General features: G+C 51.2%; 1 protein-coding gene across 5 annotated transcripts; it reads right to left on the bottom strand.

Moving 5' to 3' along the window:
- Positions 1-1,262: 1,262 nt before the first annotated feature.
- On the bottom strand, positions 1,263-13,873 carry nck2a (NCK adaptor protein 2a). Of its 5 annotated transcripts, none has more exons than XM_088415961.1 (4): positions 13,629-13,873; positions 6,483-6,724; positions 2,704-3,425; positions 1,263-2,488 (listed from the first exon to the last, which is right to left on the bottom strand). In XM_088415961.1, the coding sequence occupies exons 2-4, from the start codon at positions 6,706-6,708 to the stop codon at positions 2,294-2,296; spliced, it is 1,143 nt and encodes a 380-aa protein (XP_088272087.1). In that variant the 5' UTR covers positions 6,709-6,724; positions 13,629-13,873; the 3' UTR covers positions 1,263-2,293. The 5 variants fall into 5 exon arrangements, with proteins under 5 accessions (XP_088272087.1, XP_088272090.1, XP_088272088.1 ...); XM_088415964.1 differs by lacking the exon at positions 13,629-13,873 and adding an exon at positions 12,921-13,262; XM_088415962.1 differs by lacking the exon at positions 13,629-13,873 and adding an exon at positions 7,491-7,688.
- Positions 13,874-19,738: the final 5,865 nt, after the last annotated feature.

Raw genomic sequence — 19,738 nt, 5'->3', positions numbered from 1 at the left:
TCAAGTGTTTTTGTATTATTCGCATTTTCATTATTTGGCCTATTCAAACTGTTGTCACTTTCATTTCATCGTACTTTTCATTCCACAGTTCAACTTTTTCCAGTTTTTTAACTTTGTATTATTCATTGTTCTTCACACATTCACGTTCGAACATACTTCACACTTTATTTGAAGCTTCCACAGAGTCTGCGAACGTCGTGGCGCACTTGTCGTCTTCGAGTTGAGTCGTGGTTTGAGCACTTTCATTTCACATTTAGTTATTTTTTCTGTTTTGTTCCTACTTCGTATTAGTCACACATTTTTATGATTCAAACCATTCAAACATTCTTTTTTTTCAGTTTTTCAACTTTGTGTTCCTCATATATTTTCATAGATTCGCATCATTCCACGGTTCAACGTTTTACATATACACTTCATTTTTTTTCTGATCTGTTTTTACTTTGTATTATTAACACTTTATTTTTCAAACCAAACATTCCGTTTTTTTCAGTTTTCCAACTTTGTGTTATTCATATTTTTTCAGTCGCATGCTTCCACAGTTCAACTTTTTTCAGTTTTTCAACTTTGTAGTATTCCTATTTCTTCACAGATTCACACCATTCAAACACCATTCCACTTTTCAACTCCCAAACCTTCAACGGTTTCACCTTCACACGCAATTTCTTCAGGAATTGCACTTTTTCTAGTCTAGATTTGGCTTTTATTTGTTGCAAAAGTTCCTTCGTTATCGCGCGAAAGTCGCGACAGTTGGATTGGAAGATCAAAAGACGTTCTTTGCGCAGCTTTTAAAAGGCCGTTTGGGAATTTGATTGTAAAACAATAGGTATTTCCAGAGAGCTTTTTTACTCACTTTTAGTGGAAAGCTAAGAGAATCCGAAATATACGCGACAAACACAGCAGCTGCAGGCGGGCAGGCAGGCGGGCGGGCAGGCGGGCGGGCAGGCGGGCGGGCAGGCGGGCGGGCAGGCGGGCGGGCGGGCAGGCGGGCAGGCGGGCGGGCAGGCAGGCAGACGCCATCTATGGATGGCTTTCAAGGTAGGGGCGTCCCATCAAGGTTGCAGTTGCGCGGAAGGCCTGCTGATGTCGTCGTTGAGCAAGACACTTGTAACCACTCTGGCGCTAAATATTAGAGGGCTTTTTTTCTTTCTAGTTAAAATGTAACATGAGATAGCGACGACAGGTTGTCACTATGTATGGACAACAGTATACACTTAAAGATCCTGCCCACAAAAAGAAACAAACAAAACGAATCCACAATGAGCTGGTTTCAATTTTCTTCCAAAAGAAACAAACTTTTATTGAGCAATTGTCATCACGTTGTCGGTGATACAGTACCATTGCGCTTGCCGTCTTATTTGAGAATATATACATAAAGTGGAGACAGGAATTAAATAATAATTCTCAATAACATTCAGATAGATCCTATCAAAAAAAAGTGGAGCAACCATGAACGCTTTCATCATGAAACAAAGCAAAATTGTGTTGGGGGTGGGGGTTATTTTTTAAACTTATCCAAATGTGATTTAGATTTACCACCATTCTTATGCTAAAGGGAACCCCGGCTTTATGTAGGCAAGTTTTCAATGGACCACGTCTGTTTGACCGCAAACGCAATATGTGTTATGCGTATGAATACTTCCGCCCTAACCTTTCGGAAGCGTGTATAAGTTTCAAATCGATTCAAAATATTTCCAAAAAAGATGTTCCGGTAATGAATGATTTGGGTTGGCGTGAACTCAAAATTTGCCCAGACCGGATGAATAATGAATCAATTTGAGCTAAAATCAGGCCTTAGCTCAAAACGTTGGCAGGTTCTGAATCATTTTTGACTTAGCTCAACATCCGTCCAGACTTTGTGAATATTTAGCGATGAAGTCGAACTCCAAAGTCGCTCTGGTTCCGAACGACTTGGCCAGGTTAGAAAGAATGCTGCTAAATCGAGTGCAAACTGAAGAAAAAAAAACAAAAACAAAGCCAAAGGCAACAGCGTGTTTGTGGTCACTTAGTCAAGTGCAGCGCTCGGAAGAGGATTGAAATCGTTCAAAACAAAGGGAAGACGTCGAGGGGGGTTAAAAAAAAAAAACCGTCCGGTGTCGGTCTTCACCTGTTTTGAAGAAAAACGGCGTCTGTCCTTGGTCGTACACGAACGTGACATCAGACTTTGAAGACTCCTCGAAAGGTGAACTTCACCCGATGGGCCACTAGAGGTCGGCAGCGACGCGGATGCCGCCGAGGAGATCCGGATAAGGCTTGCTTGATTCCCATGAAAGTCACCGAGAGGAGGTTTTAGGTTTCACAGCAGTGCTTTGACCAGGTACAGCCTGTCTCCGCGCTCGCTGGTAAAGATGGGGGCTTTCTTGTAGTGCTCCACCAGCTCCTCCATGGAGCCGAACCTGCGCTGGCCGATGCAGTAGACGCCGTCGCACAGCTGCACTTTAAAGTGCTTGTTCTTGCCCGCCGCCTTCAGGGACACCGAGAAGTCACTGGGCTGAAACACAACGGGGCCCCCGCATCGTTATGCCGATTCTTATGTATATGTAGCTACACGTAGATATGATCCTTCGGTACTCAGCGGCCTCCCATTCACACCCTCAGCATATCGCACTTGAAATTCCAATTCATCATTTGTATTTATATGTAAAAATCCCCAAAACCTGGCAACTTACGGGCTTTTTTTTTTTTAAATAATTTTTTTGGACTCACCGATGACTCGCTGTCCCGTATGAGGAAGTCGCCGTCGTGCCCCCTCTCGTTAAGTATGCGCTCGGCCTGATGCCGGGTGACGTTGCCGTAATACCAGTCCCTCCCGGCGAACCTGCCCGAGCGCGATGGCGCCGCGCGGCGGTTCCGCGGCGAGGTGGCGGCGGAGGGAGGCGGGCCGGCTCGCTCGTCCAGCACCATCACATAGTTTTTGGGAACCAGGCCCACGGCGCCGCGCGAGTTCTTGCAGCGCCACCACTCGGGGTCGTTCTCGGGCTTCTCCACCACCTCCATGACCTCGCCCTTCTCGAAGTTGAGCTCCTCTTCCGTCACCGAGCTGAAGGGGTAGAGGGTCTGCACCAGGTCCGGCGCGCTCCCCCGAGTGTGGTATATCCGCGAGGAGTCGCCCTCCCCTCCGTCTTCCGTCGCCTCCTCCTGCACGTAATTGGAGGGGAACCAACCCACGCGGCCCGCCTGCGCGCCCCGCCACCAGCCGTCGCTGCACTTCTCCATCACCAGGACCCGGGAGCCCTTGGTCAAGGTCAGCTCGTCGTCCCTCTCCGCCGCGTACGCGAACCTGACCACGGCCGGGATGCTGAGGTCGTTGATCCTCTCCGACGCCCCCCCTCCCGTTCCCCCGCCGCCGTTGCCGGGATATTCCGTGTCGGAGCTCGGCGTGGGCGAAGCGTCGCGGGCGCTCGTTTTCCTCTTCGTTCTTCCCAAACCTGCGGCCAGAACCGAAAGGGGGTCACGGACGCGGACGCTTCGGCGGAAGGGCTCGGACTTCCCGCCGAGCGGCGGGGGTCAGACGGATTGCGGGGCGGCTTCCCGCCGGGCGGGCTTTCTAGCTTCTGCGCGCTTTTCCGGCCGCGACGCCAGCGTGCGCGTCCCGCGCTAATCAAAAGGCTGAAAATAGGCGGATGGCTAAAGCGGGGCGGATGGCTAAAGCGGGGCGGGCGCCGAGGGCGGGCGGCGAGGGCGCGGGGCGGGCGCCGAGGGCCGGGACAGACGCTCACATCCGCCATCAAAGCCGCGACGTCCCCCTTCGACACGCCACGTATTTGAACGCGACATTTAGCCAGCAACAATCAAGTCTTTGCGCTGACTGCAACTGTCAAAAGGATCCGTGCCCAAACGGATCTTCAAAAATCAATGGAAGCTCCGTATCGACATGCCGCACCGGTGGTCCCCGAGCGCCGCTCCGCGGCCCGGCTGGTACCGCACCCAAAGCAATGATGTTCTGGAAATGCTTTGGTTGACCCTTTATTCATTTGTTCCTTGTTTGGCTGGAGCTTTGTTTTTGGCGCCGCCTCTGGTCGCTGTTGATATTACATTTTGTAGTGAGGAAGGTCAGAGTGGCTTCACTAGAGAGAACTCGCTACGTACGCACGTTTTATTTGGGCAGCCGTGACCTATGTAAACACTGAGGTCAGGGGTAGACTAATACTCACATTTTTGTCCAATTCGCTCAAACCGAGGCAAAACCAAACAAAAAAAAAGGGGGCCGCCTGGACTTGGACTCAGAGAAATATGGAATCCCCGCTTGGCGCGCCCTCCGATTCCGAAAGCCGCCGCGAGTACGTGGAAGAGCGACGGCTCGACAAAGAGTTCTTTGTTAACATTTAAATTGACATCGCGGGCTTTAGATAAAAGCGCTACGGCATGATTACGGCGCCATGTTATTTGCCAACGAAACGGTTCATCTGACGGTTGAGGCTTTTGTCAGCAAATCTTTTGGATTGCGCGCGCCTTGACAGCTAATCTGGCAGTTTGTCCACGGAGCCCCGCCGAAATGCCACAAAATGTCAGGCCGGGCCCATTTGCATCGTTGGAAGCGCGGCGGGGTTCACGCAGAGTAGCATGAAACCGGTCGGGGGGGGGCCGAGCGGTCCCTCGGCAGCCGGTACTGGCCAGCTGACAACCAAGGGATGGGAATCACAAGTAGATGGTGTTTACGGACAGCGCGACATCCTCCGTGTTCAAGAGCCTTTCGGGCTTCTCCGGCGTTGAACTGGGGAAGAAGTCGCCTCATTTAAACACACCTTTGCGAATGAGCAAAGGTGTGTTTAAATGAGACGACTTCTCATTTAAGCGCCCAATTTTAGGGTGTTCAAAATGATCCCAAAATAAATATTATTGCTCCCTTGGACTTGTAAATGATGCCCAGATCGCAGGAAATATGAAAAAAAACGAGCTAAACCAAGTTCTTTGCATAGCAACAATACACCGGCGCCATCTTCAGGCAACCAAGTGAAGTGCATTCACGTCATCAACTGTTCAATGAATATTATAACTTGAAAGGGTGTAGGAGCGTTTTTTTTTTGGTCTCCATATTATTAGAACGCCTTGTATCGTGCCTTGCCGTCATTTGTACTGAGCAAAATAGAACTTTTGATGCCTTACAGCAAAAAGTCACGCACCGCAGTCGTTCCATTACTTTTGAAACGCATTACTCCCAACATCGGTTTTATTATCCGGGTCCCGCCGACGGTATCGAAAAAGTAAAATCGAAAAAAATGCTAGCTCGAAGCTTGCATGACTACAGTGAAAGAGGACCAATCGAGGACAAAGGCACACGCTCTCAAGCAATTTCCATTGTCTACGCAGACGCCGCAAAATGTTCCATTAGCCCCTGACCTCACCTCATCGAGAAAATGCCCTACCTACGCCGCGGCATAAGCTGACGCTTTTAAGGGCTCACAAAATGAAATGAGGCCAGAATGTGGCGCTCCCCGATGTTACAATCTAGGGCAGCGGACTAATTCATCGTTCCGGCGCGTCCATTAGACGGACGCTTTTCTTCCGCCATCAATCCCATGACTGTCGGGGGGGGGGACGGGGGACTACCATGATTAGGAGTAAGACAAACGGCCGATGTGGGGACAACGCGGCTGCTGGGATGTCAAAGAGCGGCGCACAAAGGGCGGGGCTTACGCTGACACGTGTCGCCTGTCCAAACGGGAAGTTTGACACTACTAGTGAGGACAAACAACGTAAAGTAAAGACTCACAAACCGTGACTCAAAACTTGGAAGATGGCTTGACAAAGAGCATCAAAGGCATTTCGCAAAAGCTTAGCATATCAGAGTAGATCATGGAAAGAAAAAGAAAAGCGCTCCACAAGCCTTTAAATAAGAGCTTGTCAAACCTTTTGGCGTCGGGGACCTTTTTCAGAAGGCCGATTTTCCAAGGACCCCCATTGCAAAAAAAAAAAAAAAAAAAGATGGAATCCAAAAAGAAGAGAATGCAGCAACAGATTCGACTTGACAAGTGAAGTTTGGAAAATAAAAATTGCAAACTGCGCGCCTCCTTCTGATAAAATGGCTCCATTTCCCCGGATCAACGGCTTGCTGACAACTATTGAGTCAAAAACAGCATGAGCAAATCACGTGCCGCTTCATCGCCTTGTTAGCGAGCAATTAGCCACACAATACGCATTTTGACAAATTTGAAAACAAATACATTTCTAAAAATATACGCCAGCGCCGTCTCAAGGCAAACAGGTGAAGCGCATGATTCATTTCAAGGCTTTCGTAGCGTTTTTCAAAACATATTCTTTACATGATGTATTTGGCTTATTATGCACTAATATCATTGTGTCGGAGCATTTTGGGGGGCTTGGAAGGGACACGCGCTTTCCTCGTGAAAGATTGACGCTGATAAGTAGAAGTACCACTGCGTACATTGACCTCCCCCTCCCCCCCCCGAAAAGAAAAAGAAAATGAAGGCGATGGCAGAAGGCAAGAGGCCGGGACGGAATATCAGAAGGCGGACGTCACTCACCCAGCGTGTCTTTGATGTTCTTGACCAGCGAGCCTTTCTTCAGGCTGTTCTTGCGCTCCACGTAGTTGGACGGCACGTAGCCCGTCTGGTTGGCCGCGTTGCGGACGCGCCACCACGTTTTCGAGTCGTCCAGCAGGAAAAGACGCTCGTTTTTTCGAATGTCAAGTTCCTGGTCCTGCTGGGCCGTGTAGTCCCACTTGGCTACAACCATCACCTCCTCTGTCATCTTTCATGGAGTCCCCCTGCGGAAAAGGAGGCGCGTGAGTGAGCTGCCTCGCCAGCGTAGTGTTGAATGTACTCGACGCACTTGTTTTTCCTTTCCCCGCGGCGTGATTCTAGGTCCTTTTTTGTTTTACAATAAATACCCCAAGTTGAGCAGCGTCCGTGTTTTAATTAAGCGAGTCAAACGGAACACCTTTCCGCGTTGGACTCGGACGTTGGTTCGGTCCGCTCGCTTCTTTTGTTGAAAAAAGCGCCGTAAGCTGACACCAGCTGCTGTTATCTGCGACGGGCACTTGATGCTAACAGCGACAACAACGATTGCAGGTAAGAAAGACTTAGAAGTCTTAGATTATGGAAGCAATTTCACCAGGGTAAGTCTGAGCAGCCATTATTTGTGTCTCAAGTTGTTTTTGTTTGATTTGACCGAACGAACGTTCACTTGCATGCATGCACAAGTGCAGTATGGCGCTATCGAGATGTAGCCTCAAACCACGGCAAATACTGTGCTGAAAAGACAAGCCGAGACACAGGCGTGCCCACGGCAGACCCCGCGGGATAAGACGAGGAGACGTGAGAACAAGCGCCCAAAGTCCTATCCTGCGCCGCGAGGCCTTTGTGGAAATTTTCTGTCGGGGCTCCGACGCAGCGATTTTGCGCTAAGCGAAAAAGGAGCGCTGACATCATTGCGCCGACATGTTGAGCGCGCCGCGGCGGAGAGACCGACGCGTCTCGGCTCGCGCTCACTAAAGCTGTCAAACTCGTTCCGAGGGAAGTTGCGCAACGCACCGCCGGGAGACTTTGAAGGGCTTTCGGCAGAGATTTCACCTCCGCCGGGGCGACGAGAAGGCTCGCTTTGGCCGGGCGGCTGCCGTCAAAGGCGTCGGAGCAAATCCGAGCCGGGACGAATGAGGAAAAGCGGCCGGGCGGCGACGCGGCGCCCGGGACCGCTGCGGCGCCCGGGACCGCTGCGGCGCCCGGGACCGCTGCCGCTGAATCACTCAGAGCTTCCCGGCAGTTTCCCTGCGAAACGATTCATTCCTTTAACCCTTGGGTGTCCGGGCATTTTTCACTCGCCTGGCCGACTCGGGCTGACCCTGAAAGGCTCGCAAATAGAAATGTGTATTTACTTCCAAGCCCTCAAAACGTTGGGTGGCATCAGCCCTATGCAAATCTAATGTTAGGCTTCCCCGCCGCATTCCTTCTTGGACCTTTTGTCAACTACGAGTCCCGCGACGCATAGCGAGAACTTTGCACTGTGAGAGTGCGGGCTAAGCCGCCCAAAAACGTCATTGAAAGGCTTGCGAACGTCAGACGTTAGCACTTTAGCGGCGACATCACACGGGAAGCACTTTGCATGACCCTAAATTAATCCTAAGGAAAGTGTTGAAATTCTCAATAAATTAATCCAATCAAATAATAATTCATGTTTGGAAAAATCTCATTTGGATTTGAACGATAATTTGTCTGTCTTCACAGAGAACCAAATAAATGCGAGTATTGGCCGCAAAGAAGCCGAAGTGAGGATTTGGACAATTTTAGGTCTCTAAATGATAACTTGAGGACTACAAATAAATGTCGCTTCATTTGCTTATTGATTCGTCGATTGCGGCAGCTCTACTAGCAGAACTGTTCAATTGCGCATTTAAGCGCAACGGACGCTGCAGCCACCCGAATCACAAAAACTAAAAGAGGAAAACGCCACCCATCCTTTTCTCTCGCTTTTTCAGGGCTGGCTCTCGTCAGCGTAAGCCAACATTGTTGAGTGGGTCTCCGTGGCAACGATCACCGGGCGGTCCCTCTTTTCAGGGACGGGGGTGGGGTGGGGGGGCTCGCCGAAGAATCGGACTTTCCGTCGCCCTTTCACGTTCATATTTCCGCGCTAAAAGGAAGCTGGATTACACACGTACGCGCACGGCGCATAGAGTTGCACATTTGGGAATCGAACGGCAATTTTCTATCTTTTTTCTATCGGCGACTATCTTCGGAAGGTGGGTGTTGAATAAGGCCCGGGCCCTCCCCCAAAAGCGCTCCCGTCTGCAACAACCTGCTGCGGGCCGCCGGCATTTGCTTTTTCCCTGGGCTACGTCGGGAAGAAGACTTGCTATTTTTGTTTTCGCCGGCTCTTCCGCGGCATGTCCCTTGGCGCGACCATGAAAAATACATGTAAAAAAAAAAAAAAAAGGAAAAACTTGCAATAGATCCAGTAAAACTGCTGTAAATTCAGGGAGAAGGACTGGAAGGAGGAAGAAATGATTAGGTGGTTTCACATTTTCCATTTGTTTTTGGAACAACTTCCATAGAATAGGACTGTTAGCTACTAAAGTCATTTGAATGCAGTTATGCTCCCTATTAGTTTATTGTCACTGCACAACACTGAAAAGTAAAACAAGTGACAAAAGTGCTGCTCGTAGTGCCACTAATGGAATAAAGCCCACTATACTATATACAGGACTAACACTAGAATACATGTAAACACGACGTGGAAGTTTTGGTCAGGAGGTATTTTGTATCAAAACAGATACAAGAGCCATCCGTCTCATAAATAAAGCAAGGCTTCCCTCGGCTGCGGTCGTGTTCGCGCCTCAAGGGAGAGGCGGGGTCAGGAAGTCCGCGCTATTCCTCCGGTCCTCGACTCTCGTCCTGGAGGACAACGGCGCCGGCTCGAAAGCGGACCGCCGTCGACGCCACCGTCTTCCGATTTTCAAGATGAAACGAGCGGAAGCGTCCATGGGGAACAAAATCGCCAAAGAAATGTGCAAGGGCCGCACCCGATTCAGTTTAACGCTTCATTCATTCATTTGTGCCTTTTTTTTCCGGCTTAATCTTTGTTTTTTGGCGCCGCCTCTGGTATGGAGTAAGACGGCTGTCAAAAAGACGCATGCGCGCTTCACCATTTGTATCCGTTGACCGTTAGACGGCAGTGTTTCCACACACACAACACAGCTATTACATGCATGCCATTCAAAGTAAGGAACGGAAATCAATCTTTCATACGATAGCACGCAGCAGTCTGTCAGCCTCCAAAGATGACAACGCTAAGTGTACTAGGCACTCTAGAGGATGTCTTTTCCCATACACTAAAAGAGTCAATTGCGGACCTGCAATATATTTGCTGAAGGTTATCCGAAGCCTAGCTTCTACCTTGACACAGAACACATGCGTGCCTTCCTTTCATAGCCACATGGTGATAGTATTGAACGGCGTGGGTGATGGGTGGGCAGAGATCGATGGACTTTAGGCAGGGCCCCTCCCTCCCTCCCTGCCTCCCTCCCTCCCTTTCCGTCAACCGTCAGGGAAAAGCGCGTGAATGGGAGCGGCCAGCGGAGCCGCGCCGTCACACGGTAGACTCTTAATGAGCGAGCTCAGAGGGAGGCGCCTTAACACGTAGCGCGGAAACGGGGAACCCGCTAGCATGAGACGCTGATCTTTTTGCGGTCCGGACCCATCGGCGTTTGGCCGCCTCATTGAGCGCCCCGAGCGCCAAAAGCCAAAGCCAAAGCGGGGCGCGTCCTATAATGTGCATTTTTATCCAGCTTGAAATCATTACCGCTACGCGACGAGCTAGAGGGCAGCTGTCTCGCGTTAGCTGAGCTTCTTACAGCCCCGTTTTCAATAAAAGGCAAGCTGAACCAACGGCCGAGTCCATCCCAGTTCACGCGCAGGAATATGACTAAAACCAAGCGCGTCTGTCAAAGTTATGACGTGTACATCTGATTCAATGAACTCATTCAGTGCCGTGGACGAGAATTCTCGTCTTAACAGGAATAAAAATGAATAAACAATAAAATTCTGGTCAAATACCTTTTGTTTCGGGGGGGGGCTTACACCCTTGACTATTGCTTACAAAAGTCAATTGCAAACTGTAGTGATGACTGTGACCATTGGATGGCAGTGTTTCCACAATTATAACACAGCTATTAATTCCATGCAATTCAAAGTAAGGAATGGAAATCAATCTTTCAGCACCCATATTTACATAGACAAAGCACGCAATATTCTGCGGGCCCTGAAAATGCTAACTATCGACCACTCGACAGAACGGCGGAAAGGATGATCAATGCGAATAAGATTTGGTAGTAGCATCTCTAAACCCAGTTAGCTCCACTCGACTTGGCCATGCTACCAGGAGTAATGACAAGACAGCTAGCCCAAGCGGCTGGACTCCCCCCCGCTCCCCCCCTCTGCCTGGGAATCCCGCAGCAGGCTTGGGCCCGCTTCCCGGATGGGGGGGGGGGCGTGTCACTTGACAGACTGTTACTTCACTCGCTGGGCTGGCAAATAGGAACGGCCGCCGTCGCGGGCCGCCGTCGCGGGCCACCGCGGACACGGACGGCGCCGCGCACGCAACGGACAAAAGGGAGAAGCTCCAGACAAAGAGCTTAACATGCCGACTGAAAACTGGGGTGGGGGCAACTAAAAAAAAAAAAAAAAGACAGATGCGGGCACAAATCCTCTCTCTCCTTCCTCATGAATGGCGTCGGAGCAGCCGTCTCCATTGTCTTAGCGGCTATAGCAGCCGCCCCCACGGTTAGCCGCTGCCCAGATTACACTTGATTACAATAACAATGGGATGACCTTTATCCGGCGCCCGGTCCGGCTCGTCGCCGGCGCGCCCATCTGCGCTCGTTCTTCATTAAACTCGGCCCACTAAAGACCATAAATCTCACTTTCGACGCGCCGATCGGGGAGACCGAGCGGCGGAATCGTCCGGGTCGTCGGGAGACCCTCTCGCCATGCGCGGCCAATTGCGGCGCATCGATGCCAACCCCTGTGCGAGGGAATTAGGGAAAGGGGTGCGCTCGCTTCGTTTCAAAGTATCGCGTGGAGTAAATCAGATTTCCAAAACGCAACCCCAAACACTTCATCAACGCCGACCGGTCAACGCTTGAGTTTCGGCTCCACGGCCGTCCACTCAAACGTCGTTTGAGACAAAAATTTGGAACGGCGACCAAAGTCGGACCGCCGCTGCGATGGAGTCATGGAAACTCGCCCGTCGCACGAGCGGACAGTCGGCTTTGGCCGCATCGCTCCGTCTACGGCGGCCCTCCGTTCACGTCTCCGGCGCTCGGGAGAAGTCACGTCGGACCTGACATCGTCGCAAAGATAGCCGCTTCAATCAATGAAGGATTTCTTGGAAAAAAAAAAGAGATATATGTAAAGAATATAAAAACGGTATATAGTTTGTGCATACAAAAGGCTAAGATAAACTTGATAAAAAGGCCAAAGCAAAAAACAGTGCTGTTTGAAAAGACCATGCAAAAGCCCGCACTCTTGTCAATAAGCCATTTTTGCCATCAAAATGTAAAGACGGCCTATTGCCACATCTTCGGTTGAAGCTTTTTGGCAGGACACTTGCGTCGACGGCCGTTCCAGATCCGCTGACTATCCTTCGGCGGAAACCCCTAACGAGGAATTGATCTTTTCTCATCACTGAGCAATCAGGCTTGAATGACAATGTGCCTGTTGGGAAAATCGCTTTAACCGTTTCAGGCGCTTAGCAAGTATTTCCGGACAAAAATGCACGAAACAATTAGCAAATACGCTACGCGCGACACGTGTCAAGTAGTTTGTGGGATTTCTTGCACGCGGCGCGCCAGCTCTCGCCAGATCCTTTTCTTTGAATTCCAGCAGTCGAAGTGCGATAAGTTGCCTTTTGAGCGAAATGCTTTCTGGGAGCGGGCCGCTCCAACGCCGGCCCGAACCCCGGAGACGGCGGATCACAACGCCGCGCAAACAAGGAGAGCCAGGCTAGGCATCGTTTCGGACGTTTGAAAATACTAACCTATCAGACAATTCCGTTCGACCGCTCACAACCGGCCGCGGCTTAAACCCAGCCGAGGGACATTTGCCTCAACGCGATCCCGACTGCGGACCCAATACGGGACGCGCCCTCGCTTTTCGGAGAACAGGACGCAGCAACGCTTTGGAAACACCGTCAAAACGGCGGCAAACAGAAGAAATCTTTTGTCAACGTGCTTGAACTCAAAACAAAAAGAAAGTTTCATGATGTGTGGCTTCTGAAAAAGAATTGTCTACTCCAATCATTTCCTTCAGTTTTTTCCCCCACACGCTGTTAATGTAGCTGCCATAACGGACATCCGCCAATATATGGCAATATACCGCGATACGCTTTGAATAGCCGGCAGCAGCAGACCCGCCTCGAGCTGTGACGGTGAGGTAAGACGCAAGTTTCCCGGAAACATTCCTCGCGCTCACCTTCCACATAGCTGACATTTCAAGTGAACCTTGCACCGGCACGACAGCGCCAGCCTGAGCGAGCGGAAGGGCGTGCCGGCCGCCCGGCACAAAAGGTGGGCCTTGCTAAACAGCACCTGTCCCGAAAGCGGAAGACCACCTGTCTGTCAAACGTCTCCGTTGCAAAGCATCGGGGGGGAAAATGCAAATGCGGGTGCCAGATCTGTGCGCGGAGTCCATCGAAGAGCCGGCGGCAGCTCGGAGTTCCATGAACAATGTTAACATTTGGGCACAGGCGGCAAAAGGGAACACTGGGGTTGGAAGCGTTGTTTTCGCGCGTCCAGCTCCGGGAAAAGAAAGGAAAGGAAAGGAAAGGGAAAGAAAAAGCCGCGCACGTTGACGCCTATATGCCCCAATTCCAACGCCCCCTGGACTCGGACGCGGCAGTTGAACATCATCGATCCGAAGCGCTTCCGCTTGTCCATCCAAAGCGGATGGATTGCGCGGGATGCCGCCGACTATTTTGGAGGAACCGAGGCCGAATGCGGCGCAAGTGGCGGAGGCAAACCGGACAAAGACCCTGCGTCACAGCCGCAAAAGTGACGAGGGCGCGCAGGCGTTTCGTCACAACTTTGACTGCCCCGAAGCGTCCGGGCCTCTTAAGCGACCTTCCGTACGACAGCGGGCGGCGAAAAAGTTGTTAAGTTGGCTCGCCGATTCGGAGCTTACCTTAGTGTCGGCTCCGGGGAGAAACGGCGATACGCACGCTCGAGATCGCACGACCCGCAGGGGGGGGCGGGCGGGCGGGCGACGCCGCTTGACAAAAGTAACTTAGCCAAACAACAAGATTCGGCGTCTAGCAGAGTGCTCTCGCGGCTGGAATCGCGGACGACAGCGATCGAGCAATATCCGTCTGTTTTTCTGTCGCAGGCTTGAACGCCGCCAGCCTTCCACACCGCATTCGCGCGGAACAAGCTAGGACAGGGTGGATGCGGGACTTCCGCTGTCGCTTTTCGCAATAAAACCGTGTCCCCCCACGCGCGGCGTTTAATTTGACGTCGAAGCCCGTACCCATTTCCGGTTGTGTTTCATTGCTGCTCCCGAGTGACGTCACCAACACCGGGATGCTGCGGTCGCTGAGGAAGAGCGACACTTTGCGGGGGATCGAAACGCCAAAGCGGAAAGGAGGGGATCGTGGAGCCACCGGATTAACCCTTGGAGAGTGTTTTCATCGAAAGCCGCCTTTCCGGTTCAAGTAACTCAACAGGGTTTGGAGTAACGCATGACAAAAGTCATGTCATGTCTGTAACGCACGACTTTTTGCCGTAACGCGATAGTGTAAGGCATTGCACGCAAAAATAGTCATCTTTTACTCGATACAAATGGCAGGAACGCACACTCGGATGCATCACATACGCTCCTAAACCCTTTAAATGTATTGGATGAATTGAAGCGGTTGGTGACACGAGTGCACTTCAAGTGGTTGCCTTGAGATGACGCTGGTGTATCGTTGGTATGCGGAGATTTGGTATTTCAGTCAGAAACTTGGAAGTCACGGGCCACGTAATCTGGGAACCCCGGGCCTTGAGTTTGACACATGTGGTATTCATGACACTTTTTGAAAACCAAACACCACATTTATGAAGTTAGAAATATATTATCATGATATACTGTATTATTATATGTATTAATCACGCATTTTAGTTAACAATGCAATGATCGCAATATCTACTTGAATTATTTAGAATCAGTTGATCAACAAGCGCCGCCGGAGTCCCATCCTGAATCAGGTTTGAATCAGGTGTCCCGGAGCAGGGGAATATGCAAAACGTGAAGGATCCACTCATGCGGGATACTTTCAAGACAGAATTCAAATGTAGAATGTCCTTTTCCACCTATGCATCTACAAGCGGGCACAGCCAAAAACAGGCCGGTTTATTCGTATTACACGTTAGAATCCGGACCGGAATCTTCCTGCGTGTACCCTCCCTACTGTACTGCACATACACGCTTCCATGAGAAATGCTCATCCAAACATAGACGACGCGAACACGCACGCAGGCACGCACGCCTGAAATAGGGTTATATTGTAGTAGTTTGAATGGCCAGCTGGCGGCAGCCAAAGTCCACAAAACAAAGCACGCATCGAGCAGCACGTGACCCCTGACAAAAGGCACCTTTGCCTTCCACGATCAGGTTTTCACTCACACTGTTCGCACTAATATTCCGACGCACGTACTCGCCAAGATGCGATGGACGAGATTTGTATCATTATTTTATCGGTAGTCGTGCTGAGCCCCACGGTGTGCCGCCACGCGACGGTCGGCAGTGGGATTACGGCAAAAAGGAATGGCGGGCGGAACCATATTGAACTCAAGTGAGAAACGTCAAATCAGTCAAACAGGTTGCGTTGAATTTCCAACGCAGTCAATCCACATGATTACAGCATGTCGTCGGAAAGCTAGAACTTGACGCTAACGTGGCGGCCTTTTTGGCCCCGGCGGAGCTCTGCTCTGGCCCCAATCAGCGTTTTGCTACATTTTCCATCACAACGGGCCAGAGCATCTCCGTCGAGCTAAAAGTTCAACATTCCGCAGTCGCGGGTCAGGACCGAGCGTCCCGTGACCGAGAGCGTGACCTTCGGAGGGGTCTCCACTAATCGGCCGGCTAATGCTCGTTGGACAGTCGCGACGGACAGGCTTTCTTTTGAAACTCGACTAATTGGAAAGCTCTGAGAGGGAGATGACAAATAAAAGCGCGTGCGCATCGGCCGGTCGGAGCACAGGGTCACCCGTGTGGAAGGAGTGTCGCCGCCACGTTACGCGCCGTGGGACGCGGCTATGCGGCGTTCCCTGCCGGTGAACGGCGACCGGTGCATTCCTCCAAGCGGAACCCCCCAAAGCCAACATTGCGCGGACGTAAATAAAGTTTGCTTCATGAAACCTCGCCGTTCCGCACCTGTGATGCAGGATGACGAGAGGAGCGAAGCGGAGCGAAGCGGAGCGGCGGTTTACTTTGAAGCAAAAGTGCCTTCACTTGCGGCCGTCGGAAAGGCTCGAAAATGATCGTAATCATCGGAACCAGCCGCGTTTGAGAGAGAGACGTCAAAAACATGCAGGATACCGGCCCTCGAGGGCCGCGATGCAGAAAGAAGAGCGGCCGTTCAGTTTGGCGCAAAAGTGCCTTCCTTTGCGGCTGAACGAGATTGAGTATTAACAGGCTGTCAAACTGCTTGGGATTCCACGTTAGGACTGAGCGTGGGAGTGTTACAGCGCTGTTGTAAAGTAGCCTTGTAAAGCACCCAAGCCACAAAAATCAAAGTGGCGAGGGATCACTCCATACCGTCTGTTCTTTTTGCCCGGGAAATCGGAGCCGGGTTACGCAACGTTCTAGCGGTGAAATGCAATATATTGATTGATATTTTTCCAGTGAGTACAGTTGTCCCTGTGAGCAAGGTACAAGTTACTCTTCCAGCAAAATTATTATTAGATGGTTGTTGGTGAGGAAAGTAAGCAGGATCGTTTCCTTGGCTTGGGTTTGATTTAAAAAAAAAAGAAAAAGGCCCAATTAATCTCGCGCCTCCTCACTTTCACCCGAGCAGGGCGTATCGGTCAAGTCAGAGTTCCTCAAGTCAGCTCGCTTACGGGCGCTTCCGCCAGCCAGCAGGATACCCACCTGCCCGCCCCCGTTCTGCATGCGCCCCTGGCTTTTCCCCCGCTGGAAGCAAAATGACAGGCGTGAGTGACTGCTGAGAGGCCCGCAGCTACGCTTTCAAGGGCCAAGGAGCGCCAGGTCTATTTTCACCAAAGGGGCGGCCGCCCCGAAGCCCACCTGACTGGAAGCGATGATGTCCGACGGGCCGGGGTCGGAATTAGGTGCAAACGACTGCTCGTCAATGCGTGTGCCAACATACGGCAAAGGGAAATACCTGACGCTAACGACGATGCTAACGAGCAAAACGCATACAAGGCGGCACTATATAACGCGCTGACATTAGCTGGCATGTTATCCACCGTCCACGGCAAGTCGATGGCTCCACAAACAAACTCATTCGGGGTTCGTTATCAGAAATGGAAACAAAGAAAGTACTTCTTACAGACAACGGTGGGCCACACTCGGCAAAAAACACAGATCGAGCCAAAGCGAGCACAAAGGAATGGCGCGTTGAAGGATGGCTGCACTAAAACGGCTCCAAAACATCATTATTTGGGTTGCGGCCTACGCGGCCCGGTACCGGTTGACCCACGGACCGTCGGCCGGGGACCTCCGAGTTCACTTATAGTCCAGCTCACCTGTGACCCCGGTGAGGAAATCCCGTGGATCGGCGCATTACATATAAGGATTTGCTGGTGAAATATTTTGGGATTTCATTTGTCGCTGGGCCCGGGCAGTAACCCCGACCCCGACCCCGACCCCCGCAGTAAAACGTGTCAATTGTCGCTTCAATCTCCAGGCAGACATTTATTGCATTTCTTTTAAAGGCTCCCAAAATATCCGGGCCGGACCGGTGCAATTTGAGGTACCTCTATGTCAAAGTTCCCGCGGTAGTTGTACATTTTTGTAGACTGGTGTAACGCGACGCCGCGGACGCCGCTGGAGGCTGACGGATTGACGGGCGGCTGTCCCCTTTATTTTCTTACACTGGAACGAATGGAAAGGGGGATGGTGACATACGTAGTACTTGGAAGAAAGAAAAAAAATACAGGTCCAGTTGGGACATTGGATGTCGTCAAAGAAAAATGTCATCGTCGACATCTCCAAATGACGGCAGATTTTTTGATCATGTTCCAGTCGCGGGATGCCAACGGGCAACATCTGTGGGGAAATCGATCAAATTCGGTTGGCAGCAAGAGGTTCACGATGCATATTTTTGCCCAGCAAGCTCGGCTTCGCTATGCATTTCATTGCGTTGTAAAGAGTCCCAAAATATCCGGCCTGAACCCGTTGCACCTTTCAGTGCCAAATGACACTTTACTGGGGAGGATTATACCGGAATGAAAAAAAAATACATCATTTCCTCAAGGGGCGGCTAACTCCTCGTCTTAAGATCGACATTAGCCGATAGAGGCAAACCTATTTGATTCCGCTCCCTGTGATTGACGCAGGTCCACCTACATCCCCCACGATCACAAAGGGATCGTTTCCATTGCGGCCGCGTGTCTCCCCCACGCCTTAAGCGCAACGATATCTTCGTAACTCGGGCCGACCCAAATGAAGAAACGAGGAGCGAACGAGGCGTGCATTTAGAGCGGGAGTTGCTCTGAGAAGGGACGGCTCTCTGCCCGCCCTCCTCGTGAGTAAAAGCTACTTGTCTTCCTTCTGGTCGGTCGTTTATTTAATGTTCAAGGTGGCATGAACCCTACAAGAGGTATTAAGCAAACGACTCATACTATTTTGGGGGAATTCATTCCATTCCATTCCATTCCATTCCATTCCATTCCAAAGACGTTCCAAAAACTAGCGTGTTAAGTTCACCGAAGACTCCGAGTTGCCCGTCGAGCCGTCCGGGGTGGAGCCAAGCCCTCGCTTTGTCCAGAAAGCGCTGGAATAGATGCTCGGCTATGCGCCGTACTTCAAATCGGGCCCGTTTTGAGACGTTGGGCCTTCAGGGTGCCGCTCGACGACAAACGGCTTCTAATAATACGATCGGCACAAGTGCGGCTTGTGACTAAATGTTTACTTTGAAACATAGACGAGCACGCGCGACGAGCAGTGCGAGGAAAGACGGTCATCCGAGCGGGCGCTGCGCGGGCATCTGCGGAAACCGAAAGCGCGACGACCCCGCGCGCTGTATATTTAGACTGAAACTCAAGCGGCAACTGTAATGTTTGCTTGACAACTATCTTAGCGCGTCCGACTGTGCTTTTCTCCCTTTTGTCATTGAAAGGCCACTAGGAAGTTTTCATTTTGCGCGCCTTGGAGCAAAACGGACGCTATTCTCAGAACGCGACAGCTCTAGGGTTTCCTTTCCCGACCCTGGCTCCGGAGGCCCGGCGACAGCCGGCAGCTGCCGTTGCCATGCGACGGGCAAAGTTAGCCGGATAAACACGGCGGGCGGGCGGGCGGGCGGGGAACGGAGGGACGGGCTTGTTGGCGGGACGAGCGAGCGTCTTTCACCGAGTCTCTGAATTTAGAAAAGATTAACAGTCCAGCGGCAAGAGAAATCGACGGCGGGGTGCCTTTCCCTTCGCCCGAGATACCGCTGGGCTTTATAGCCGCGGGATGAAGTGCCGCCCGTTTACGCCCTTTGGCTACCGCGTCGCCAGTTGCATCCACGCAGTTGCGCTCGGAGATGATTTATTTCATGAATATTTGGTCCTTTATTATTTAGTCTATTTAATTGCCCGAAGCAGCTAGTAAAGCTCCATCTATCAAGTGCCTTGTTCCATTTGAGAACGACCGTGCTCGGCTCACGTTATTTGGCGCCTTCGATGTTGACCGTCTGTGGACAATGCGCGTTATTGTTTACTGAACTCCACCCTTCAGGAAACATCGCAGTCTGTTGTTGATAGCACAATAGAAGAATGAGAAAAAGTTGCAGGCGCGTTCGGACTGTGCTCCGAAAGGATCGCCCCGAATACGAGTGACAAGGTCAATATTTGATCGATGCCGCTGAATTGTGCAAAATGGAAGGAATGTCCGCTTAGCGCAAAAATGGGAGCGGGAAGAAACCTCGTCTTTTGCACAAAGGAGCGTATCTGCGTGTCTACGCCGGGACTGTCGGCTTGACATGTCTGCAGCGCTTGCGCCAACAAATAGAACAAAGAAAAGAGATTTTCTAAATAGAGGGACTGCCCGGGTCGAAACACGCCACTAATCTTTTCGGGGATTTGACTGCC

The sequence above is a fragment of the Hippichthys cyanospilos genome, chromosome 5 (genome assembly GCF_059441005.1).
Source record: "Hippichthys cyanospilos isolate Australia breed blue-spotted pipefish chromosome 5, RoL_Hcya_1.0, whole genome shotgun sequence".
Classification (NCBI taxonomy): domain Eukaryota; kingdom Metazoa; phylum Chordata; class Actinopteri; order Syngnathiformes; family Syngnathidae; genus Hippichthys; species Hippichthys cyanospilos.
This window is presented reverse-complemented; position numbering and strand designations above follow the sequence as displayed.